At 32.8% G+C, this 27,173-nt stretch overlaps 1 protein-coding gene across 1 annotated transcript in view; it reads left to right on the top strand.

Moving 5' to 3' along the window:
• LOC111633745 (arfGAP with SH3 domain, ANK repeat and PH domain-containing protein-like) overlaps positions 1-27,173 on the top strand; it is a 100,582-nt gene that overhangs the window by 70,674 nt on the left and 2,735 nt on the right. The window contains exons 14-15 of the mRNA XM_023378357.1: positions 11,713-11,846; positions 25,859-25,947. Coding sequence (XP_023234125.1) covers positions 11,713-11,846; positions 25,859-25,947 — 223 coding nt within the window. The remainder of the gene's footprint in view (positions 1-11,712; positions 11,847-25,858; positions 25,948-27,173) is intronic.

Genomic DNA, 27,173 nt, shown 5'->3' with positions numbered 1-27,173 from the left:
TGTATAAACAAAATATATGTTTAAAACATCTTATCTGTTATTTATTTATTTAACTAGGACATTGCATGACTTTGTCATATCATAATAGAATTGAGGTGGAGGTAGGTACAAAAGAGGTGATTCTTGTACCTGTTGGGATCCTTGGAATTTTTTCACAGAAGAGGTGATTTATGGACTTGCTAACACAGAAAAGGAGATCCTTGTACTTGCCAACATGAACAAAGCAATTGGCATTGATTGCTTTGTTCTTGTTTCTTTGTTTTTTTTTCCATCCCCTAAATTCTCTTAAGAATGCTCAATTGTAGGGATTGTATATCAGTTTACCGATTTACCGGTTAACCGATAAATTGACAAAAAAACATTTGGTAAATTTACTGGTAATTTAGTAAATGAAAAATTCATACTAGAAATTTTTATGTAGAGAATATTGTGTTTATAGATATTTAAAAGGGCTAAAGGGACATTGAAAAAAAAAAAAAAATAAGTGTAAGCAACAATATACCTAATTATTAATTTTATGTGAGATATTTTTTGTTTAATTTTAATTTAAACTTTCTTGGGTTTGAGAGGCACTGTAAATTGTACAGAAAGCTCTAGTTAGCATATGTGATTTGTGCTCTGCCGTTTTTTGAGATTTTTAAAGGTTTAAAATCTTTACAATCAACGTTTTTCTTAAANCTCTCTCGCTTCCCGAAAAGTTTCGAATTCTTGCCTGAAGACAAAGGGAGACCAATCGGTATTCATTATTTTACGTCGCTTCTTCGTTGTCCGAACATAAAAATCTTTCGCGAAAGTGTTCGTTATTCCAGTGGTCCCCAACCCCCGGGCCGCGGACCGGTACCGGTCCGTGGATCAAATGGTACCGGGCCGCGCAAGAAACATTAAATTATTTCCATTTTATTTACTATGGTATTTCCTCGGATTTGTGCGACTTTTAATGGACGACGGAACAACGGAATAAACTGGACATAAGAAACACACTTCGGGTGTCATTGTCTCCTATTACCCCCAGATGGAACCGTCTTGTTGCAAAAAAACAAGCTCAAGGTTCTCATTGATTTAGCGTTCTAGTGAGTTAAAATTTTAAATCACATTACTGTATATTCATTTTTTGGTGTAACTGTATATTACTTTGAAGGCATGTTTAAATACAATTAAATTAAAATTATTAAATTAAATTAATTTAAAATATAAACAATCAACGTCCCCCCTCAGTGGGCCACGGTAAAATATCAAACGTTGACCGGTCCGCGGCGATAAAAAGGTTGGGGACCGCTGTTATAGTTTGTTTAGAATAACACTTTAATTTTTATATTTTTTATATTCTATATCTTTGAAATAAAAAATGTGAAATGGAAATCAAAATTACTTATATTTTTTATCACCTTAATTTTATTTTTCAGGAAAAAATTTACCGGTATTTTAATTTTCATTTATCGAATTACCGGTAAATGAAAAAGTCAGTAAATTTACAATCCCTACTCAATTGTGTTGGGGATGAGTAGTCATTGTTACTTTGATCTTGCTGTATTTTGAAAATGATGTCATGGACCCCTAATTTTATTACATTTTTGGATTCTTCATCATAAATAATGGAAAATGGCAAACTTTAGTCAAAACTGATCAAATTTTGAGAACAAATGCAATTCTGGAAGCCACATAGACTTCACTAACACTCTGCCTCAATAGAAATGTTCATCTTTATGATAAAAAGTTATGTCTTTTAAAGACAGTATGTTACTTTAAATATTTTAAGTTGATTTTCTTATTATATATATATTTTTATTATATGCTATAAAAATTTTATTACTCTTAAATAGATATTACACTCAAATCTTTGTAATTTATAGATAATATATTTTATTTTTAGATAATAGAACATATCATTTTCAAGCAGATGATGAAAATGAAATGGAAGCGTAAGTATTATATTAATATGAAGATATACAAATTTAATTTTATTTTCTTTTAATTTAGTTTTATGTAGATATTATAAAATGATTTAATTATATTGTTTATTTAAATTAAAAAATAGTGTTTATTTAGTGAATAGTAAATTATAAATAAAGGCTGACTTTTACATAAATAACAAAGGATATAATTTTACATTTTAAATTTAATCTTTTCTTGTAAGTCACAGAAAGAACTGTAATAAAAATGAATTCATGAGAGTTGGATTCATGAATTTATTATTACTGATACAGTAGAGTCCTGAAAACTTTACCTAATGTGGACCGAAGGGTGGCCAAGTTTGTGAAAATGCCGGGTTATCGGGAATGGGGTTAAAAAAGAATAAGTATGAGTGTTTTTATCAGAAAATACTGTACTGTACTTGTATGTATTGTTTGCTTGAGAATACAACAGAGATTAAACTGCCCAAATACCCTTAAACAAAGAAAATGTACTGTACTTGTATGTATTGTTTGCTTGAGAATACAACAGAGAATAAACTGCCCAAATACCCTTAAACAAAGGAAAAGTACATACTTTATGAAAGCATAGCACCTTTACTACATAAAAATGAAAATTAATGAATACACTGTGTACAGTAATTTACCTGATAAGACAGATCTCAGAAAAATACTTTATGAGGCATAAAGCTGTCTATAATGAAAATTAACTAGGGGTTTTTTTGCCCTGCCAGGATGTGGCCGAGTTATTTGGACTGCCGGGTACTGTATAAAAGTGTTTGAAGATATTTGTGAAACAAGTTAACTGAAATTAACTTTACAACAACAGTAGTGTCATTATTCACCATTTTAATATAGTGGAAGAAATTTACGTGTTACAAATCAATAATCACATTACAGTAATCAATAATAATCACACAATAATCAAATTACAGGTATAGGTTAGTTTAGTTTATTTTTTGAATCTGACATTTTATCAAAATAAATATGCAAATTTATACAATTTCATTCTTCATTTTTTAAGTTATAAAGCTTTAAATTTATGAATTTGTCATTAATATGTAACTTGCCAAATTTTTTTTATGGTTCACCTATTATTTCTGTACTTCGTTTTTCATATAGAAAACATTCCAATTTAGACAATCGGCCACAAATTTTGATATTTTCTATAATATTTTAAACAATGTTGATTTTTGAAAATTGTATAACTAATTTCCATAATGTAAAAATGTAAAAATAAACAAAAAAATAATTAAACTAACTATTTAACTAACTGTTGACAAAATTAATTGTTTGATTTTAATTAAAATGGTTGACAGCATTTACACAGTAAAAACTAAATAGAAGAAACTAAAATGTCTTCACATCTCATGTTAAATATAACTGTTTAATCTTACAGACAACATTTCTCTAATTAAGACAAAATAATTATATTATAATTTGATTGACCTCCAACTGATAGCATTCTTAATGGGGTATTAAAACTCTCTAGTTTGTTTACATTAGAAGTGGGTATGACTTGTACCTGTCCTGGCACTCTCCTCCAAAAGTTTTATTACCTTGACTTTAAAAGACTATCTATCAATTTACAATTATAAATAAATCTGATGTCAATTAATGAAACTTGAAATAATTTACAGCAAGTTTAAATGTTTATTTCTCTGTGTTTTTGGATCAAATTACTTTTCAATAAACATCAAAAATGCATTTTTTTTAAGTTACAAATATTTTATATTGTTAGATAGTAGACATAATGAAAACTTGAAACTGTAATCATAGTTTTTGATGCAATGTGACAATTTGATTTCAATAGTTTAGTAATGTGGTATCTGTGAGATGCCACACGAGTCTTTATTGAGGGAATGCAAGCAATGAAAGGTTAAAAAATATGTAAAAATTTTAATTATTATTTTATATTGCTGTTTTTATTCCATGTTTATGATCACTTAACAAATTTTAAAATTATGAAGAGTTAAACTTCTACTTATTTATTTGACCATAGCTAATGAAAATAATGATGACTTTTCCACTTTCTCAGTACAAAATGCTAATTACTTTGTTGTCAGTGGTATAACACTCTACAACACCTTTTGTTAATCATATCTATGACAAGTTGTTAAACTGTTGTTTTTAATGACATATAGTTTAATGACAAGATTATTATTAATAATGATGTTTATTGTTAGCAGACAACATCATTATTAACAATAATCTTGTGAATCCAGCTTGTGTGGTTTCACTGAATATTGAATGATAAGGTTTTGCTTAATCATATTTTGTAAATTTTATTTTATAGTTCTGTGTCAAACTTAAAAATTTCCATAACATTTTCAATGAAAGTTTAGAATTATGTAATAAAATCATAATAGTTTGAAATAAAAATAAGACTTCAAAAAATAAACTAGGTGGATGGTATTTTCCTAATACAGGTTGAGAATCCTTCATCTGAAATGCTTGAGATCAGAATTGTTTTAGAGTTTGAAGTATTTGCAAATTTGCATTTGATTTGATCTTTGTCTGATTTGACTTTTTGGGCTGCAATTTGAAAAATTGTAGGCCTATAAATTCCCACTGTCATCTGTTCGTCTGTCTGTCTTTCCTTAATCTCAAGAACGGAGTTAGATAGATGAATATTGAGACCAGATATGGAAACCTTAGTGGCTGGTGACCCGATTAACTGTATACGAACTTCCAGTGCAAACCGGTATTAGTCCTTTGTTTTGTATAGCATGAATTTGTATAACACTGCATTTCTTTAGAATGTAACTACTGTGTTATATGAAGTATAACTATATTTAAATTTTATTCTAATCTTCCAAAATTACATTCTTTTCTTTGCCTGAAGTTGACATTTCTAAAATGTTGAAGGTGCTTGCAGTGATATTATAAGTATATAAAAGTGTTTATCACAGATAGACAGTGTTATCTTGTTCTTTAGGTGGATAATATTTTTAGCATTGTGAACATCTTTATTTTTAAGAATAATTCACACACAATTCATCTGAAGGGCCATACTGTTAACAGCAGTTATTATTTGGGTGTTATGCAGGAGGTGTTAAGCTAAAAAAGCAAGTCACAAAGTGACTTGCTTTTTTAGCTTTTTTTAATAGCTCCTTTCTTTTTTAGCTTTTTCTGCGGCAAACTCGCTTTTTTCACTTCCGATATGGAATTTTTTTTTCCATAAATGCACTCAGGAGCAAAATAGTGACCAGCATGCCTCCATATGCCTTATTATGTCACACATGGTCACACAGACCATGTGTGACATAATAAGCAGTGCTGCTGTTTCTAGGGTAATTTCAATCTCTCAGGGTAGTCTTATATTTAAGGTAAATTTAGGGTAAAACTGCTCTGTGATCTAATGCTGTTACCCATCACGCCACAAGTTTTGCTGGAAAAAGTTTTAGCAGGGCTGTGGAGTTGTGTAAAAATTTACCGACTCTGACTCTGACCAGTGGTGGACTTGTTACCATAATAAGCCCAGTAATTCTGCTGTCATCACGTGACCTCAGAATAAAAGCTTCAATAAATAGAGTTCTAATAAAGATAGAACGTAACATAGAAACTTTTTATTCCAAAGCTAAAGACCTTTCTAAGTAATGACATAATCAATACATAAATAACTTATGTATTCAATAATTTTCACTTTCCCAGCTGTTATAAATATAACAAGAGGGAAGGGTAGTGATCAGTTAAAAACTGATTTTCCAAATTTTTAGATTTTAGGACGCGGGACATTTTGAAATGTCAAGATATGCAAAAGATTCAAAGGGTTTTTTTCTGTCTATACAGATGTTAGACTGTGTGTGGGGGTGGGCACGATTTTGTTCATCCTGTTTGAAGCTTAATAACTTCTTTGGTTTTTGAATCGGAGTCAGATTGTTTAACATAGGAGTTATTTGGCTTCAAAGTGGTTGAACTAAATCGTGCCCCCCCACACATTCTAACATCCGTGCATACAGAAAATAACCCAAATGCACTTCTCTATGTTTTTGCACTTCTCTATGTTTCAAAGCTTCTTGAGGCCAAAAGTGTAAAAATCTAGGGAAGTCATTTTATAACTGATTTTTATTTTTTTCCTTTATTATAGGCCTATACTGTATAACAGCTGGAAATGTAATAATGACGATGATTCTAATTACTTTTTTAAAAATTACAAAATAAAATGATTAGTTGGTTAGAAATCATTTAATTAATTATCATTACTTTTTTAAACTCCTTCCTTATGCTCTGTAGATACTAAGAGGGCCTCTTTTTAGCAAACCCATTAAGGTTTTGGCCAGGCTCACAATCGGGTGGCCAGGTTGTGATGGACGGGGCGTGACATATCTGAACTGACCATTCCTGAAAAATTCCTAGGGATTTTTCAACCCGTCCAAATTTGATCCTGGCTCCTCCAGAGTAGTAGGCTGCCACCTTGACTGCTCGGCTGTCCTGCCTAATTGTTGACACTGGAATCAACTGTAATGAATTTCATTTGTAATCTAAATTTTGAAATTTTAAAGTTTATTAGCATTGGATTGTTAAATTAATTAACTTCATAAATTTCTGAATTAACTCCTGATATCAGTAATATTGAATGCATGCTTTTTTGAGGAAAACACTATTGGTCACAGATGTGATCATTTTAAGCAGGTAAAAATTGCTTCATGGAATCGATACTTTGTAACTTCTCATGAGGGAATATGTTATGCAAGAATTTTTAACAAGTGTCATATATACAGGACTGAAGAGAGAGAGGGATATGGGATAATACGAGGATTGATCAAAAACTAAGGTTATAAGGCTGATATTCCTGGAGTTTCATTTGCTATAGAGAAGTGAGAAGTGTGCGGTAATTCCAATACATGCGGTTGGTAACTGTGCAGAGTTTCAGCCATCCACCACCTACAGCACTAGTTGTAGGTAAACACAAACGGCAACTTGTTTGGAAAACTGGTCTTGCAAAGAAATCTGCTCGGTTATTCGATTTCTGTGGGTGAAACATGTAACCACGGCTGAAATTCGCCGGCAGCTGGTAGGGGTTTATGGAGAGACTGTAATGTTTTGTCAGCATGTCACAGAATGGTGTCAGAAGACCACCATGCTGTTGAAGCAGTTTCACTGTAACTTCATCGACCATCCTCCCTACAGCCCAGACCTTGCTTCAAGTGACTCTCACCTGTTTCCTCACTTACCTAGCAGGACGACGATTTGCTTCAGACAAGGAAGTAAAACACTTTGCGGCAACTTTGCTGAACATGTAAGGATAGGATTTTTATCAGGAAGAAATATTCAAACTCATCACACAAAGTGATAAGTGCCTAAAACGATATGGAGACTATGTCGAAAAATAATCTAATGTATACACTATCAATTGGCTGTATTGGTTGTATGAAATAAAATGTACACTTTTTACTGCAGGCTTTGTAACCTTACTTTTTGATCATCCCTCATATTTATCAGGTCCAGGAATCACAAGAACTTTATTCCTGGACTTCATTCCACAACTTTTTTCACTCATTTCTGAGACTTATGTAAATTTTTCCTTGGGTCGGTGACATCTTTCGATGCTACTGCTTATGGAAAAATTGATGATACTGCAGAATTATTCATTTTATTACAAATTTATGTACATGTGAAAAACAATGATAAGATTGAAGCCGACTTCCAGGGGCAATCAGTTAATTGTGCATCAGTCTGATGCGCAATTAGCTGATTAAGCTTCTTATAGAAACACAGCTTCCCTATCATCAAATGTCATGGCATACTACTGGTAAACCATGAGCAAGGCAAAGTGCATGATTAGAGAGGGCTAGCTTGTTAAAATTAATTGAAATGGTTTATGGTGTCATCTTGAGGACATAGGTTGTCTGACTCAGAGCTTTTCTGCATGTTGTGTGCTTCCAACATCAGTGTATCTAGTAAAGATTTCCATGTAATCTTCCAACATTCAAGCTACGAGAAACATATAAATAGATGCAACAAAGTGTATGGTTCCATCCAGTTAAAACCCATCACACGCGTGCTCATTCAAATATAAATTTGCATACCCGCATCAATCTGGCACCAAATTAAAAAATTAACTTGTAAATAGTTAATGTTGAAAAACTGCCATTTTTCACTTTAATCTAGATTTTCAATATGTTTCTAGTTGAACTCTCTCAAAAANTAATTTTCTGATAACTTCTTTTTGAAAACTTATATTATACTAATTTATTAGGAATTATAATGCCCTCAAAATTAGTATAATATGAATTATTATTATTGTTGAGAATAATGAATATATTCATTATTTCTTCATATAATAATTTTTGAAAATGTCAGTTAAAAATTAATATAGATAGATAGATAAACTCATTATACAGAAATAGAAATTGTTTTTATATTTTAAAATAAAATATTTTCACTACAAATGTAATGAAATACTTTTTTGAAAATTATAGATACTGCAGCAATATTTCATGGCATTTATTGCATGTTTTGACAAAATATTAGTTGTAAAAAATGATAGAAAATTTTTTAAAACAGAATTTCATGATAGAATAAAACACTAACACCTATAAAATTTAGATTCAGCACTAATTTAACAAAACTTTATTGGCAAAGAAATGTTTTCACTTAGATTCAGTAGTCATCATCAGGTTCTGGATGTTTTAAAGTGGAATAGAAACTTTAATATAAAAATTTAAAATTAGATCATATTCAATAAATTTGATTGGATCAGGGCTGCAATTTTACTAGAGATTTTTACAAAGGAAAATAAATTAAAAGTTTCAAAGCACAATCTCTGGCTTGAAATAGAATGTTATTGTCTTTAAAGTTTATAGATGTATTTCTTTGAGGACCTTATATGTTGGTAGTTTTTCCAAAGCTATGAGATGTCTTATATCTAGTTTGATGTGTGCATTATCAAATTGTACTTGTACTTTGTTGTCAATAGCATTTGCTGACAATGCTGTATCAGAATGACCTTTTTTGATAACAGCTTCATGCTCCTTCAAACACATACTTGGCGTGTGTTTGAAGGAGCTGGTGTATGGAGTGACTGGTTGTTCCTATGTATTCAGAATTTTGGTTCACTCTCATGTTCTTGATGATGGGAATTGAGTACACCCCAGGTAGTAGTTGCTTATTGACAATATCTTTATCATTCTGCAGTATGGAGTAGACGGTAAGGTTGTGTTTATTGATAACTTTTATGTTTTTGACTCTCACTATTTCTTTGAAAGTACATCTAAGATGATTATTGTAGGTTATAACTTTATAAGAAGTATGTTCTTGATTGGTGTAATGGTTTAGAGAGGTGTACTTCCTAATTAACCCTTGACAATTTTCAGATTATTGTTAGTGGTATAATCCAATTTCTTTATTCTATTGTTGCTGTTTGATGAATGGATATACTCTGTCTTGACCAGAGCTTTAAAAACAGATTTTGAAAGAGTATGGATCATATGGAACTGCAGGAATAAATAATGGGCTATAAGATTATTTCCAATAAATAGGTATAAACATTTTGATGATGGATGTTGAGTAAAATGTCTAGGAAATGAACTGTATCATGTGGGGATGGTCTTGTTTAATACAGAGATGAAAGCTAAGGGTTGTTATTTATAGTTGTTAAAAGCTGTTGTAGATTTTGGTTTCTTGTGCCAAATTATGTATATATTGTCAGTGTACCTGGCATATAGAGTGATGTTTATTTTAAATGATTGAAATAAACATCAGATTTCAAGGTGTTGAGTGTTTTGTTTAAAAATTGCATCCAGTATTAATTCTACTTAGTGATAGAACATTTTACATCTAAAAAGTTAGACATGTATTATCACTAAATTTATTATTATACATTTTTAAACAAAATGTATAATAATAAATTTAGTGATAATACTATATATATCACATTCTGATGTATGTAATAAATAGANAACAATAAAATAATTTATAAATAATTTTAATGATACAATAGCGACGATTATTATTTTTAAAAAAAATTGTTAGGCTTAACATCAATGAAAATTCAACGTGAAGTAAGTTAACGATATACTAATATAATATACTAATAATGTATTTTTTCATTATTTTCGGTTATCCGATTTTTTCAGTTATCCGACCAACCTGAGTCCTCAATTGAGTCGGATAATTGATGCTCTACTGTATTTCTGAATGATGACTTTTTTTAGTAGATTCAAAATGATTTTTTTTTATATGGTACTACTGTCATAGTTGACAGTCATTTAAAATGTTACAATGCAAATAATAATTGAAGATTCTTGTAAAAAGAACAGGAAAAATAATTCTTAAGAAACAAGTAATATTAAATTAGTTAAAATTGTTGAATGCAGATCAGAAACAACATACCATACAGAAACCCTTGTAGTGTTTTATCTCTAGAAATACATTGAACATAATGGTTTAATGTGCACTTTTGTTGGATTGCACAGTTTTTTTAAAAGGTCAACGTGACATTTTTTCAAGTGGACAAAGGGCCATCCAACAAAACTCGCTCGATGATAATATTTATAAATCACATTTTTATGTGGTTTTGTGAGGTTTTTTGTGATTTCCCATTTTCTGAATGTAAAAGAATAAAAATTTTTTCTTCATTTATAATCAGTTTAGTTTACAAAACAAGCAAAAATATAATGAACTATGTTCTTTTTATATTAAAAATGAAGCGTTACATCTGTTGATAGATCATTCTTCTGCTGGATGATTTTTCAAATTTAAGAAATATATGGTTAAAAAATTGTTTTTTGGAAAAGTTTTGTTTTGTGCATTTAGTTGAAAAATTAATTAAACTGTAAATCCAGTACAATCCCATGCTAATTATAAGATTATTTTCCAAAATTGGCATACTTGATAAACCAAGGTAACCAAAACAAAGGCTCTGTTGAAAATAAGGAATTAGGGGATTTATTGTTAGAATGTTATGTGAAAATTTTTTGCGAAATTTTTATTAATTCAATTCTTGATATAAATCAAAACTTGAGTTAAAGTTATTTAAAGGGAAGAGATGATTTGTCTGTGGTAATTTAATCATTAAACAAAATTATCTGTGTTATTACTAGAATATACCTACATGAATTATACATTATATGCCATTATCAAGCCATAGCAAAATTTTACCCAATTACAGCAACTTCATATAGTTTTCAGGTAATGCTGGCAGTGCCATTGTTAGGGTATCTCGTACTCATGTATGGTACAGTACAAGTTTTTTTTTTTTTGCATTGCCTTGTAAATTAGTGCAAATATTCTTAACATATCCAGTTTATCAAGTAGTTAAGTTATTCTTTTATTGATATTATTTGATTAATAAAACATTAAAGAATTTTGTCATTTGGAGTCATTTTGTAGTTTTAGCACAGTGAAGTTTAGATGATTTTATCTCATATATTTCATTCTTTCCATTTTGCCTGTTTTATTAATGACATTTACAATAAATTATTAAATGGAATAAAACAAAAGAACTGCAGAAAAAAAATGGAATTTCTGAGATGATACCTTTTATACTGCATATGGATTAAGACACATTGTTAATAGAAAATTTCTAAGTTTGTAGTATATGGCAATGTGCCTTAGGCAAAGCTTTTATTTATCTCTAGAAATACATTGAACAGAATGGTTTCATGTGCACTTTTGTTGGATTGTACAGTTTTTGTTCTATATATTTTGTTCTATAATATTTTTGTTCTAGTAATTTTCTGCAAGGTATATGCTGATGCAGGTTATTGCAGGAAATTACTATAGTTTAATTTTTAAGTAGAGTAAATTAAAATTACAGAAAGCATATTCTTTTTCTTAATAAGAGTATTTATTTCAGATCCAACGTGGTTATCAACAAATTTTGGGATATTAACATGTATTGAATGCTCAGGGATACATAGGGATATGGGTGTGCATATATCTCGAATTCAGTCTCTTACTTTAGATAATATTGGAACATCACAACTGTTGGTATGTATTAGTTCATTTTGTAAATTAAGAAATAAGATTAAATAAATTATTTAAAATATTAACTTGGCAATGGATATTATTTACCAAACCAATAAAACATTTGTAGCATGTTTTTTAGAGGAGTATAATTAACTTTATTACATGGAAAGTTTTTTCCAATATTAAACATGTGCCATGTTTTGTTTTTAATTTTACTTTTTCCTGAAAAATTGCATTTTTTCAGTTGTGTTACTTTTCTTTTTTGGGTGAAATATGCAGAAATTAAACATTCATAAATTTCCATTTATTTGTCTTTANATTGGCGGTGAGGAAGTTAAGACTAACACTTCAGATGCAACAATATTTTATCACTAAATTGAACTTGTAAAATTTTGAAATTTTTTAAAAAAATATTGTTAGCCTAAATAGAAAACAACAGCAGTAATCTAATTGAAGAAAGAATAGTTTAATTAGGAAAGATTTTTAAGTTAGAAATTGAAAATTTACATTTTAATGCCTCACATTAAAGCTGACTTAATATGATGATACAGTATATTCATTCAGTTGTGTGATTAACAACTAATTTGCAAATTGTAATTTTACATTATTATGATAAAATTCTAGGTAATGGTCTAAAAAAAAAAGTACTGTAATAATATTTTATTTATAGTAATCTCTGTATAGTATAATTGTACAAAAAAACAAACAGTTGAGTTATTTATTACTTAATATAATAATATAAATTTATAATCTGTTTACAGATTATTCCAGAAGAGAAAAAATGTTTTGATTTAATTTCATGTATGTATTATAAAATAAATTTTTATTGTTAAAATAAATATTTTATATTTTATTTGCTTTAAAATTTGCATATATTAATTTTAATTTTGGATTGCAATTATTTGATAGGATATTTTTTGCTTTTATTGATATTGAACAATCAGAAATAAAGAAACAATTGCTTCTTGAATGCATTTTAAGTATTAGTACAGTATAATACATGACATTTAATAACTTTTAAAAAATACAATATATGATGATTGTTTTGAGACTCTGTTAATATTTTATACTGTTGAATATAATAATGTAGAGCGTCGTTTATCTGAATCAATTGGGGACTGAGGTTGTTTGGATAAGTTATTTTTTGGATAACTGTTTATGTATGAAAAAATATATTAACCTATCCCATGTTGAAATTTTTCTCTATTGCGTGTCGCTTTGTGTTGAATTTTGATCAATGTTAAGCTTAACGTAAACTTCTTAAAATAATAATCGTGGCTATTGTATCATTAAAAATTATTTCTTTATTTTGTACAAACAAAATAAATATATTGAAAAATATAAAATCAAAAAAAAATTATACTTTAGAAGTTAATCTAGTATCAAAAACGTTCGATTCAGCATGACACAGTTTTCAGAAAAACACCACACAAAAGTGCCAGTGCTACCAGCTAAAGCACATACACAAACATAAAAACTATTGGAGTAGCCCAAGACATAGTCAAAGAATGCAGCGCCACAGCACTAGCAAAAATTTAAATTTTCCATTTGAAATTCTTTCGGATAACTGACATTTTGGATAAACGATGCTCTACTATAGTACTACTGCTTGAACTGTTGTGAGGAAAATATGTATCAATGTGTCTGATTACATAATGTTATTTTCATTGTTTTCTGAATATTAATGTGAAAATGAGACTTTATTTTGCAGTGTTATTTCAAAATGGAACTTGTCTGTACAAAGAATTAATACAATGGAACTTAATTGTCAACTTTTAACCTTCATATAGAATNATATGGTAAAACTTTTATATTTTATTACTTAAGTATCCAATAATGTACATTAGATTTTGTTAGATTCTCTCCCATTTTTCTAATCAGCTTTCTAATTTTTTAATGATGTAATTCTGTTTATGGATGTGATGAACTTGCTGATAGCTATTGCATTTTGGTACTTATTGTTAAATGTTATGTTGTTTAAAACATTATGGCATAGCATAAATGAATAAAAATTTGCTGGTGCAAGATTAGGAAAAGTTTCCAATATAATTCTCTAGTTGTTTGTTGAGTTATCATTGTAATATAAGGTTTAGCATTGTCACAATGAAAGATGGCTATTTACTAAATATGGATGCTTAATTTTAGCTCTTTAAAAATTCTTTGTGGCTTTTGGCAGTAGAATTCTGCATTGAGAGTTTGATACAGGTTGGATTTAATCAAACCTAATGATGCACACTTTCTCATCAATTCCATTAAATGCAGGCATGAAATTTTTAAGATGATCTCTCTCAAAATCAAGATCAGTGTTTCTTTTCTTTGTGCATATTAATTTTTATATCTATCTTTTATACAGATTTATCTGTCATTTGTTAATTAGCTTCAAAATAGGTCATAGTTATAGCTTTTAGTAAAAATATAGGTTGAAATGTTAGTTCTATAGTTTTTCTGACAATGTGTAAAGAACCTAAGCATGTATTTTGAAAATTATTTAAAATGAGTGAAATTGTTGTTGTTATTGCAAACTAAATCATTAATTTTAACTATCTGAAATTTTCACTTTAACATGTTCATCTGATTGAATTATAAATACTAGTTATGTGCCAGATCGTTAAAAATGTATATATGCGGATACGGATTCAGATACGGATCATTAGTGTCTAGATCCACGGATATGGATATGGATCTCAACTTTCGTACTCAGTCGGCGGCGATGTTTGTGACCTTGGACCAATAGTTGACACTTTGCGTTAGTAACACAACGTGTTTTGACTTGCACTGCACGTGTTTTAGTTTATAGTTTAGTGAACTTCCAGTTGTGCTTTCAGAGGAGAAGGTTGTGCTTTTCTCAGCTCCAAAATTTTTCTGTTTTGTGTAGTTAGGCCTGATTTTAGGCTTAGTCTAGCTCTTCCTATACTAAAGTATAGGAAAATAGGCTTATTTTAGGCTTAGGGCAGCGGTTAGGCTTAGCAGAGCTAAGCCTAACTTTTTAGCTTAGCTTAAATAGCTAGGGTTTGTGATTTTCTCGGCAGCTATCTTGGCTTCCCCAAGAGCTGTGAACTACAAGAAGAAAACAGAAGACAACTGTCATTTTGTGCTGGGGAGTGAGTATACTTTATCTGTTATTTTTTGGTGGGGAGACCTGCTATCTAGCAGACTGGTCTTCCCAGCTGGCCGGTTTGCTTTTGGAGGCATTATCAGCCAGCAGTCAGGCAGCTAGCTCTGTGTTGCCACAGGCCAAGCTTGCTTGTGGGTCCACTGTGTGTTGGGGGAGGCCAAGCTTGCTTGGCCTCCCCCAACACACAGTGGACCCTTAGTAGGCATCTGACTTGATCATCTCTGGTATTGCTGTGGGCTCGACACTAGTGTGTCAGGTTTTAACTTTGGACCGGTGATAGTCTGTGTGATGTTTGGACCAGTGCGTCGCGCAACCTACCTGGTTTACGCTCTTGTATTTTGAACTTCTCATCGGGGGACCTGTTGAAATTCTTGGGCACCTTTTCTACACTAGTGTTTTATTGTGCACACTTCACCTGCCTGGTTGGACTTTGTTATTTTGCTCCCCTCCTCTACTACTCCAAGACACTATGGAAGCGGAAATATTGGACTCATTCTTGGAGCAAGCTTACAAAATTGCCGACGAAACAAAAGGATTTTGCACTGAAAAATCCTACAAACGTATGAGCTCTGCTCAAAACGTCAAATACATTAGTGACCAAATTGAAAAGATTATTGACCTGGCCACTGCCACTATTAAAAAGAATTGTTTATCCCCAAGTAAGTGCATGGACTCTGGAGGTGGACAGGAAACTCTCTCACCCCCAACCTCTAACACATCGAGAGGGGACTCGACACCATACCAAAAACTCAACGATATCCTCATTGCAGAAGCTACACCGCCTATGCCTGTCCTGCATCCCCCAAAATCAAGCCCCATTAGGAGTGGAAGACTTGAGGGAATTCATGATAAATTCGAGGATAACTACCAAAAACTGTGCCACATGCTTCAGGATGTGAACACAAAACTTGATAAAATCACTGAGAGCAATAAAAAAAATAGAGAACGGCGTAGAGTATATGGTGGACAAGCTATATCTTGATGCACCCATTACTCAGGTGGATGGCTTGTCAGGGAAACTCGACAGGCTTGTTGAGGAGGGCCCACTAAAAGAAATCCTTGAAAACCAGATTTCTGTTAAAGAAAAAGTGGAGCAGCTCTGTACACAAAATGCCATGGAGATTCCACCACAGAAAACTTATTCTGCTGTACTACAATCTGGAAAAACCATCAACCTTCTAACCAGACCTCGGGTTTTGAATGCCAACCCAGAGGTCTTATTACTTTATGAAAACTGGGAGGAAAGTAATTGTAACAACCTGAGGAAAATTATACATGAGAAGATAAAACCATCTCAGCTCAGAATCGGAGTCGATAGAATGAGAAACATTACGGGAGGAGGAGTAGCTATAGAACTAAAGAAACTTGATGATGCCAACAAACTCCAGCAATACATAGAGGAACAAATCCCACAAATATCCATTAAAAAACCAAAAAAACGCCTGCCACATATTTCAATCTACTCTGACTAAAATTAATAACTTTGACCTTATTCTATGTCAGGAGCCCTACTGTATTAGAAACAAGTTGGCTTGCTTACCGAGCACCTGTATCACACTGAGTGGTATCTCAGATTATCCCTGGGCACTCTCCATCGCCCCTAACAATGAGCTACCCATGCTACACCATAAAAATGTCAGTACCCAGTTTGTGTCCTGTACCGAGATGAATTTCTATGGAAGCAGATATATTTTCATTAATTTTTACTCCCTGAAGGACAGTGACATTGAGGAAACACTGTCAAGCATCCAGCATAGTATGGATGTCTTCCCTAACGCTTTCTACATCTTGGCGGGGGACACTAATGCTCACTCCCCCACATAGGGAGGAGACCGCCTGGACCATCGTGGCAGAAAATGGGAAGAGTTCTTCGCTTGCAATGGACTTCAGGTTATCAATAACCCGCTCTCCCCTCCCACCTTTGTTTCCAGCCAGGGGCATAGCTGGATTGATGTTGCAGCATGCTCCCTTGGCTGCCTTCCAAATATCAGCGAGTGGAAGGTCTTGGACAACTCAATGGATGACCACACACTGATCAGCTTCAACATTGGCATCACCCAAACGGACAATCTTCAACATACACGGAGCAAATTTAACCTGAAGAGGGCCGATTGGGACGGCCTGCATTCTTTTCTTCATGCAAACTTGCACATCAACACATCCTCCAACCGTGAGGAGATCTGTACCTACATTGATGACAGTATTAGTATAATTGAAACAGCCTGCAACAATTTCATCCCAAGGTATACTAACAAGCGAAAGTCAGTGCCATGGTGGACAGGGGAATTAACAACACTCCGCACTAAAAACATCAGGTTGTGGAAAAAGTTCCAGAAATGTAGCACAGAACCAAACCGAACCAACCTTAAAATTCAATACCTGGAACATATTCGGCACTACAAATTATCCATCAAAAAGGCCAAACAAGATTCTTGGTCAAAATTTTGCTCCGAAGCAAGCAAAAACCCTTGGGGCTTTCTAACTAAGTACTGTACAAATAAGCTTAAACGCAGGCAAATTATGTATTCTACTGTGGTCAGCCAAGATTTTATTCAAGCAGCCAACGAGAAGATGAATCAATTTTGCTTGACTGACATGGAGGAACAAGATTCAGATTGTCACTGCAGAACTCGAGAAATGTCTAATAGTGAACTTAATACCCAAAATACCCCTGATTTCCAAAGGCATGAAATAGCCTGGGCCTTTGCAAATCTGGCCAACAAGAAAGCACCAGGGCATGACGACATCTCCCCTGAGCTTGCTAAGCAACTCTGGAATGCTATACCACAGCACCTAATATATATTTATAATGCTTGCCTACGTTATGGTGTTTTCCTGACTACCTGGAAGTGCGCCAGGATAGTTCCTGTGCCCAAACAAGGACGCCCTGATGAATGCAGACCCATCTCCCTCTTGCCTGTCCTTGGTAAGGTACTAGAGAGGCTCATTGCTAACAGACTGTCATGGCACCTGGAGAGGAACTATCACCTGAGCAACAATCAATTCGGCTTTCGTCCGCAGTGCTCTGCTGCTGATGCAATCGAAAAGGTGATCGTCAGGACCAACCAACACCTGGAAGAACATAAGTTTGTGCTGACCGTCAGCCTGGACATCACGAAGGCATTCGACAGTGCCTGGTGGCCGGCAATTCTTCAGTGCCTAAGGAAAAAAGACTGCCCTGCAAATATTTACAAGCTACTCATGGACTATCTGGAAAATAGATCTGCGGAACTACACTGCGGTGGGCACACAGTTCATCGGAGTGTTGTCCGTGGCTCCCCGCAGAGTTCAGTGTGCGGCCCCCTGCTTTGGAACGTTGTCTTTGATGATCTCCTCCAGCAAAACTTTGGACAACATGAGATTATTGCATACGCGGATGACGCATTGGTCCTATTTGGAGGCAATTCAAGAGCAGAGTTGGAGTGCCATGGTAATAACATCTTGGATAAAATTCTAAAATGGGGCAAAGACAACAAACTTACCTTTAATGCCACGAAGACTAGCTGCATCATTTTCAATAAACCTAGGCATCAACATCTATACTGCAAAGTACCTACCATCAAGATGGATGGCCATACTATATGCAGCGTTAAAAATCTTAGGTATTTGTGGTTCATTCTCGACCACAGGCTGCTGTGGAACGCCCATGCTACATACATTAATGACCGTACGGGCAGAATTTTTAACACCTTCGCAGGAATTGCAAAGAGGCACTGGGACTTGGCTGCTGAGGCCCATGACATTATATACAGACAAATTTTTGTGCCAATTACAACTTATGCTTGTGGCAGCTGGGGGCAAGCTGTACACAAAGTGCATATCAAGAGGAAACTTATTGCAGCCCAGAGAAGAGCCCTCCTGCAAATTACCAGGGCATATCGTACAACACCAAATGCCTCAATCCAAGTCTTAGCCAGGAAGCCCCCATCGATAAAATTATCACATTCCACTCCAATCTTTGGCAAATAAAATGGGACCGAGACATCAACACAAATAGCCAAAACATAAGACAAGAAGACTTTGAGAGAGTTGTGTCTTTTGCCAACTCAAGACACCCGGCAACCCCCAACAAAATCCATTTTGGCACTACTGAGAACACCAACATCAACATCTACACTGATGGGTCGAAGTCGGACTCAGGTGCAGGTTGCAGCTTTGTTGCCTTCTGTGACGACATTGAAATTGCTCAGCAACAATTCTGGCTTGGAGAGCACTGCTCTGTTTTCCAGGCCGAGTTGTTTGCTATTAACATGGCAGCACTTTGGTCGGACCGCAACTTCCAGAATAAGAACATCTGTATCACTACTGACAGTGCCTCAGCACTAGCTCTTCTCCAGGGCAGGAGTCTACACCCAATTGCTAACTCTATTCTTGATACAATCAACTCCTCTTGCTGTTACCAAATAAATTGGACGAGGGCCCACCAGGGCCAACATGGTAATGAGAGGGCTGATGCCCTTGCTAAGGAGGCCTCAGGTAATCACGACTTACCCATATCCTACAAGAAAATGGACATTAGAACTATTAAAACTATCCTTTGGAGTGACTTAATCATCGAGTGGCAGCAGGACTGGAATGAGAGCAACACCATCACCCATGATTACTTACCGGACATCCAGCAGCTACTAAGTAGTAATTTCTATTCTCCAAATCATCAAATGACGCAGATGCTCACCAATCATGGATCCTTCTTCTCATACCTCGCCAGATTCAAGGGCAGAACTGACATGTGTCCCATCTATGGCACCATAGACAGTAACAGACACTACGTCCTGCATTGCCCGATGGTGGAACAGGAGTGTCTACATCTAAAAATTACTGTTGAAGCCCATAATTACAACTTGCCTCTCTCTAACTTTGTCTGTTCAGGCACAAGGACACCTACAGTGCCTTCTGTAACCTTGTAAACATGTACTTTAAATGAACTACCGTGCCTACCTACACCTGCCTACCTACGTGCTCTTCTGAGCCTAACCTCCTCTGTTTATATGTGTTTGTATGTATTGGACTTGTCACTTCTACCAGCATGTCCGCGTTGTTTTGATGTTTATACAAGGGCCTGCGTGCCCACATTTTCCTTCTACTGCACATATACCCTTTCTGATTGTGTAAACGTGTTTGCTTTATTTTTGGTACTGTACATGCGAGCAGCATATTCACTATTGTTACTTACTCTACATTATGTATTTTGCATTTAATTATTTTGTATGCATTTTACTTATCTCAATTCTGAAACTTGTACTTATGGCATCTATTAGTTTGTCTTAGTCGCTTATCTCCAACAGTTTGTATTTACGGTATTTGTCCTCTTACCAATTTTCTTTGTAAACTGTATTCATTGTCACGACTCACTTGGTTGTGTGTAAACGGTACCGGGAATGTACCTTTGGTATATTATCAATAAAAAATATCTATCTATATCTATCTATCTATAGTTTAGTGTGACATGGGATAGCATAGATTACGTTTGTGTTTTTGGAGAGTGTTGAGTTAAATTAAAATAAAAACAATGTCAACAAAAAGTTTAGTAGTGTAATATGGAAATATTTTACGCTAGTAAATGAATTTTGCATGATAAAATTTTTACAATATGAATGTGCCAAATATGTGATTTTAAGAAATAAAAAGTGATTTGAATTGAAGTTATTAGTATTTTATTGCTACCTATCTTTAGAATTTCATATAAGTAATGAAATTCATTAAGATGAAAGATTCACTAAATAGTAATGGATACAGATACGAATACGGATCTTTTTTTCCCTCGGATATCCGGCACATCACTAATAAATACTTCAACATTGTAAATGTCTGTAAACAGAAAATGCTATTAAACTTTTTAGGAGCTACTTTTATTTTATGGTAAAATGTTTTTCAAGATAATTCTAATCTTATGTCTTTTTAAATATTTATTAACATTTTTTGTTTTTGGATTTGTCTACAATATCATGTTATAAAAAATAAATTATAATGTCTAAAGACCTTCCAGAATATGGTTCATTTTGTAGTGAGATGATGTCTTTAGAATGAAAATAAGCAAACTAGTAATGATTTGCTTTTTTATCAATTTCATCTTCATTATATATTGATGTATGCTTGAATATTGTTATTTTTATCTTTTTTCAAGTTTTTCATACAGCAATGATTAATATGAACTTCATTAATGAACTATTTGACATTCCAGTTAATATTTTTCAAGTAAAACAGAAGTTTGTTTTGTGTGTAGTTTCTTTTTATTCAAAAAGATGTGTTATTGCTTTCAGTGATGAGTCATGCTGTTAATTAAAAAGTTGCACACCTAAAACACATGATTTCAATAAAAACTTCCAGAACTTCTGTATTTATTTCATAAAAATTTGTCTTATAGTATAAAAACAAAATTTAATTTTTTTTCAATATAAGTTAATAAAATGTTAAATTAATACTTGTGCATTTCTTGTAACTTTTTTGCACATTTGTATTCTAACAATAACATTAAGTAAAGACTTGCTGTACATACAAAGTGTATAGTAAAAATTAAATTATGCAGATTTATGTTAAAATTATGGATTATGTTAAATAAATTATTCTATCAGATGTCATTTAAAACTTATTTGGTGAATTTCCTCAGATGATGATAATTTTTTATAAATTAATTGAAGACACAGACTGTCAAAAAAATTGGTAAACCACCATTTATTCACTTCACGTGCTCCAGAACATAAACCTTTGACAGTTTATATTCTGAAACAGGTTTGACGACCTGACCTTCTTTTTTAGGCTGCTTGACCGTCAAGTTTAAAAGCATTCCTTTAAAAAACACAGAAAAATATCCAATTAAAATTATGAAGTTATTATTGGAACCGGTGGATCTTACAGCCATCTTCCTGTTTCTTCATCTTTTCCATTCAGGGATTTTTGGACCTTTATATCTACTGGAGAAGTGTGCTGGTAAATGTAGATTTCTATAGTCTCCCCTTGGTGATGAATCCTTGCAAAGTTTTAATTGTTGAATTTTGTCGGATGATGATAATTTTTTATAAATTAATTGAAGACACAGACTCTGACTTTGACAGGTCGTCAAAGATATATGTTCTGGAACACATGAAGTGAATAAATAAATGGTGGTTTATCAATTTTTTGGATGGTCTGTGTCTTCAATTAATTTATAAAAAATTTAAAAGTTCTGTTAAAATCTAATAATTATGACACAGCCAGCAATTCTGTTGCAACAGTGAATGTTGAATATTAAACATGGGATATTATTTTATTTCCAGATTGTGTGTACTGCAGAATAAAAGTGCTGGAAAGTTAGAATACTGGACAGTATAGATTTTGAGAAATAGATAATTGTCTTTTGGGAAAATTATCTGAGAAACTTCTCTCCAAATTTAAAATAATAATGATTTTTCAAGATTTGACTAGTGTCAGGTTAATCCCTATTTTATAATTCTAAGGAACTGTTTCATTGTTATGAAATATCTTTTTCAGCTTTGTATGTTTACTCTGTGTAAAAAAAAACAAATGTTTGTTTTTTAGTGTTTTTGTGTTATCAATTTACAATTTGTTACATCATGTTAATTGCCATTAACATAGTGAGATGAATGTTGATTGTGTTTTTCAATTTCAAATGATTTAAATAATTTATAAATTGTAGAATTAAAATGATTAATGGTTACCTCTGAACCATTAATTATTTAAATTCTACAATTTATAAATTATTTAAAAAGTTATTCTTAAAAAGTTATATAAATTCTTCAAAGTTATTGTAGGTTTAATTCTTATTTATTCCATTAATAAATTATTAAGCATTTTTTTTTTGGCTTCATAATTTACAAAATTCATTAACACACACAAGTTGTTGCTATTTCATATGCTACTGTGCTCATTTTTTTCTCCCTCTTTTCAAACCAAGTTCAGTAATCCGTTATTTTATCAAGAAATGTTGTACTTTATTTCCCATTTATAAAAATCTTATTTAAACTAATCTTTAGTTACTTTTTCCAAAAATTATTAATATGAGTATTACATTCAAAAGTAAGTTACACTTGAATAATGTAGGTCAAGAACACTTTATTGAGAAAAGCACTACCATAAAACAACACACATACACCACACTATTTTTTTACACAATCACCCAGTCATTGTAAACATTTGTTGGAACATTGCACTAATCGTTCAATGCCTTGATGATAGAAAATCACTCCTTGGTCATGGAGCCAGCAGAGAGCAGCCATCTGAACCTGGTCATCATTGGCAAATTGGCATCCACACATGTTTGAGCTTTAGAAACATGTGAAAATTGTAAGATGTCAGATTGGGACTGTAGACTGGATGCTGCCAGACCTCCCATTCAAAACTCTAAAGCAAAGTATGTGTTGTGCATGCCTTTTGAGGTATTGTATTATTGTGCAAGAGAACAATGCTTTTGTGTAACTCTCCATGCCTGTTGTTTTTTCACAGCTTTGTGCAAAGCCTTTAGTGTTTTGCAGTATGACTCAACAATAATGGTTGTGCCCTTTGCATAAACTGAATGTACACACCTCCTTTGCAGTTGAAGAAGACAGTGGCCACGACTTTACCCACTTATGGGGCAACTTTGCATTTTGTTCTCACAAATGATGCCTCTATGCCATCAATACTCACTTCATTTCTGGGATGAAATGATGCACCTGTCTCATCATCCATAATGATGCAGCTTAGGAAATAATTGCCTTCTGCAGTGTAATGTTGAAGGGAGTCCAGAAAAATCACAAACCTTGCTCCTTTGTGTTCAGAAGTCAATGAGCGAGGAACCAATTATGAACACAATTTGTAATAATCCAGTTGGTGACAGACAATGGAATGAGCACTGCCAACAGATATTCTCAACTCCTGTACAATTTGTGCAATGGTCACTGTGTGATTGCTGAGAATCTTCCATTTACTGTATTATGTCTGCTGTGCTCACTGTTGTTGGCCTTCCTTATCCTTCTGCATCAGTCAAGTCTATGTGGCCATCTTTGAACTGCTGGCACCATTTCACTATGTCTTGCCAAACAAGGTGCAAAGTCTTCAGTCACTAATACTTTCAGTTACATTCCTACCTTGTACATAAACAATTACGTCAAGAAGCAAATAATCATTCTCTGCTGGGACCATGACACCACAGGTATGCTCACCTACATTTTCATCCCCAAGAGGTTGCTCTTGGGGATGAAAATATAGGACACTACTGCAATTATTCACCACTTTTACCCTAGTTACATTCTCACTCAGCTACTTACAGGTCACGGCAACTTTAAGCAATATTTGCATAGATTTAACCTTGGGGACAATCCACAATGCGATTATGGTATTCAGGAGGACCAAACATCACTTCACTTAGTTTTTGCTGCAAAAGGTACAATAACATTAGGGATAGTTTAATGAGAACTGCTATCCTTGAAGGGTACAATTGGCCTTGCAACCTGCACCATCTCATTCACACACATACAATGTTCTATCATCTATTCGCATTCATATCCTTTAGTGGGGCTCTTGGGAGCACTCTCTCTGGGTCATGGATGGCAGTTAGCTTTTCCTTGCTTTGTTTCAACTGTCAGTATATGGCTGCTTTCAAATTTGTATTTTAATTCTTATTTTCTGTCTTCTTTTTGGTCTAAATTCGGTGAGTTTAAGTTAGTCCTAGTTGTAAGTTAGATTAGGAACTCTTAGCTTGATTTCTGGTTAGGTTCATCCTAGGTTATGGTAGGTTAGTTTAGTTAGTGAGTAAGTTAATGTTTAAAAAAAATAAAAATAAAAAAATTTTAAAAATTTGAATGGAAACAAAATAGCTGTCTTCTTACTTTTCCATCCAAAGGCATTGGACCATACTGTTACTTGAACTTTTGTCCANCCTAGGTTATGGTAGGTTAGTTTAGTTAGTGAGTAAGTTAATGTTTAAAAAAAATAAAAATAAAAAAATTTTAAAAATTTGGGGTCTTGAGTGTTTGTCTTTTGTCTGTCTGTTCGTCTCGTCTAGTTTGTCATTGTGTTCATTTATTTTTTTTGCACTGTCTGTCTAGCTGTTAATTAAGTTGTATTAAGATTTGCACTAACATACAGTTTCATTAGCATTAAGTAGTTATAAGTCTTTCTACCAACAGCCACTTGGCACTAAACTTCTATACTTAGCTATTCGTGGCGGCACTGAATCATCGGTGTTTGCTACACTCAGGTTTTCTTTTAGACTTTTCAGGGGACTACGGCCTTGCAGTTAACATCAAACATAGAGGGTATTAGCCATACATACGCCATTCAGAGGGATCCTGCCTTTCTCTATTATCTATTTCCTCTCCCTCCTTCTTTCCTTCCCTTTCCCTTACCCTTTTTTCCTTCGGCTAAACACCGTGTGTACGGCCAAAGTCTTTCTTGTATATATGTATGGCTAGATGTGATGTTGCATGTGGCTCATACACAGTCGATATTTCACAATGAATCTCTATGCATGAGACATTCTGCATACTTCAATGTTGGAGTAAGTTTTCAGCTGATGCGCCATTTTGTTCTCATACTATGCAGCAGCACTTACTGTTACTCAAACGAAAATCCCACCTTCCGTGCAAGCTTTGCTGTTTTTGCGGAGAAATGTAACTTACTTTTCGAATTTTCTTCATAAATTTGATACATTAATAGCATGCTGAAACTAATATCATTAAATGAAAAAAAGTAAATAAATAATTATTGCTTGTAAGTGATTACTTGTTTTATGATTATTAATGTTGTTGAACAGTGATGCATCTCTAGTTGTAATACTTAGTTTTGTATGGCTTTCTGAATGTAAATTACTGTAAAGTTAGTGATATTAAAAGTTGATATTATAATATAAAAAACATGATTACAATCTTTAAAATGTTTAGAACTTTTTGTAGAAAGCTGTTTAATGAACTGTAATATAACTTTGTTTTTCTTTTTTGCTTAGTTGGCAAGAGTAATGGGAAATTCCAATTTCAATGATGTTATGGAAGCTACTCTTAGTCAGTCAAGGAAGTTGACACCTGACAGTTCCATGTAATTAATTATGAAACTTCTAAATATATTTGTTTATTTATATATATATATATTAATTTTTCTACAAAAGAAATTTATATACAGTAGAGTGTCGTTTATCCAAAGGTCTGTTATCCGAAAGAATTCCAGTCGACAAATTTAAATTTTCGCCAGTGCTGTGGCGCTGCAATTTTTGGCTATGTCTTCGGCTACTCAAATATTTTACATTTTTGATACTAAATTAACTTCTGAAGTATAATTTTTTATTGTTTTTATATTTTTCAATATATTTAATTTGTTTGTACAAAATAAAAAAATAATTTTTAACGATACAATTGTCTTCGTTAGGCTTAACATCAACGAAAATTTAATGCGAAGCGACACGCAACGGAGAAAAATTTCAACATGGGATAAATTAATATATTTTTTCGTACATAATTGGTTATCCGAAAAATAAGTTATCCGAACAACCCCAGTCCCCAATTGATTCGGATAAACGACGCTCTACTGTATATGTAAAGTGATATCCGTTGCATGTTATATTCTGTCTATAATGATCTTGAATTTGTTCTAAATATTTTGATGATTCGTAAGAAGTTTCTTCCAGATATTTTAAAGTAATGGCATGGTCTGATAACATTGACTCAATCCAGACTGATCAAAGCTTACAGTTTATTTTGAACCCACCAGTGGCCGAATGGAGAACCACTGAACGCGAGTAGTTGTTAGTCGTAGATTCGTGTCTCACTAACAATCTTGGCATGTGTTTTGTTTTCTTCACGTGTCGGACATAAATAAGATCTCGTTTTCAATGGAAAGTCTATCGTGGAGCATCCCTCATTGCCAGATTGCTTATGTGTAACCAATCAACAAATCACTTTGGATTGAAGATTTCAGATTTTTTTAAAGGAATGCTTTTACATAGATATATAAAACTAATAAAAACTTTACTGGATATAAGGTAATATTTGTTTAAAGAGATAGAAATAGCATTGGTTAGCCGCTTTGAAGAAAACAAGATCGTTCTTTAAATCAATTAAGTTTTTAATTTTTTATGCAATCCTTTCTGAAACGACATTTGCCTTGTGGAGACATTTTCATTAATTTAGTGTGCCTTAAATCTACTTAAAACAAATAAGATGTAGGATATTTAATGACTTAAATATTCTCAAAACAATTATTGATAAATACCTGTATTTTAGAAAATAAACGAATTTAAAAATTTCAACGAATTTATTTATATTATT

This window comes from Centruroides sculpturatus, unplaced genomic scaffold (assembly GCF_000671375.1).
Source record: "Centruroides sculpturatus isolate CEXI.00-Female unplaced genomic scaffold, Cexi_2.0 scaffold812, whole genome shotgun sequence".
Taxonomy (NCBI): Eukaryota; Metazoa; Arthropoda; class Arachnida; order Scorpiones; family Buthidae; genus Centruroides; species Centruroides sculpturatus.
The sequence above is the reverse complement of the archived record's forward strand: the minus strand, read 5'-3'. Positions and strand labels throughout refer to the sequence as shown.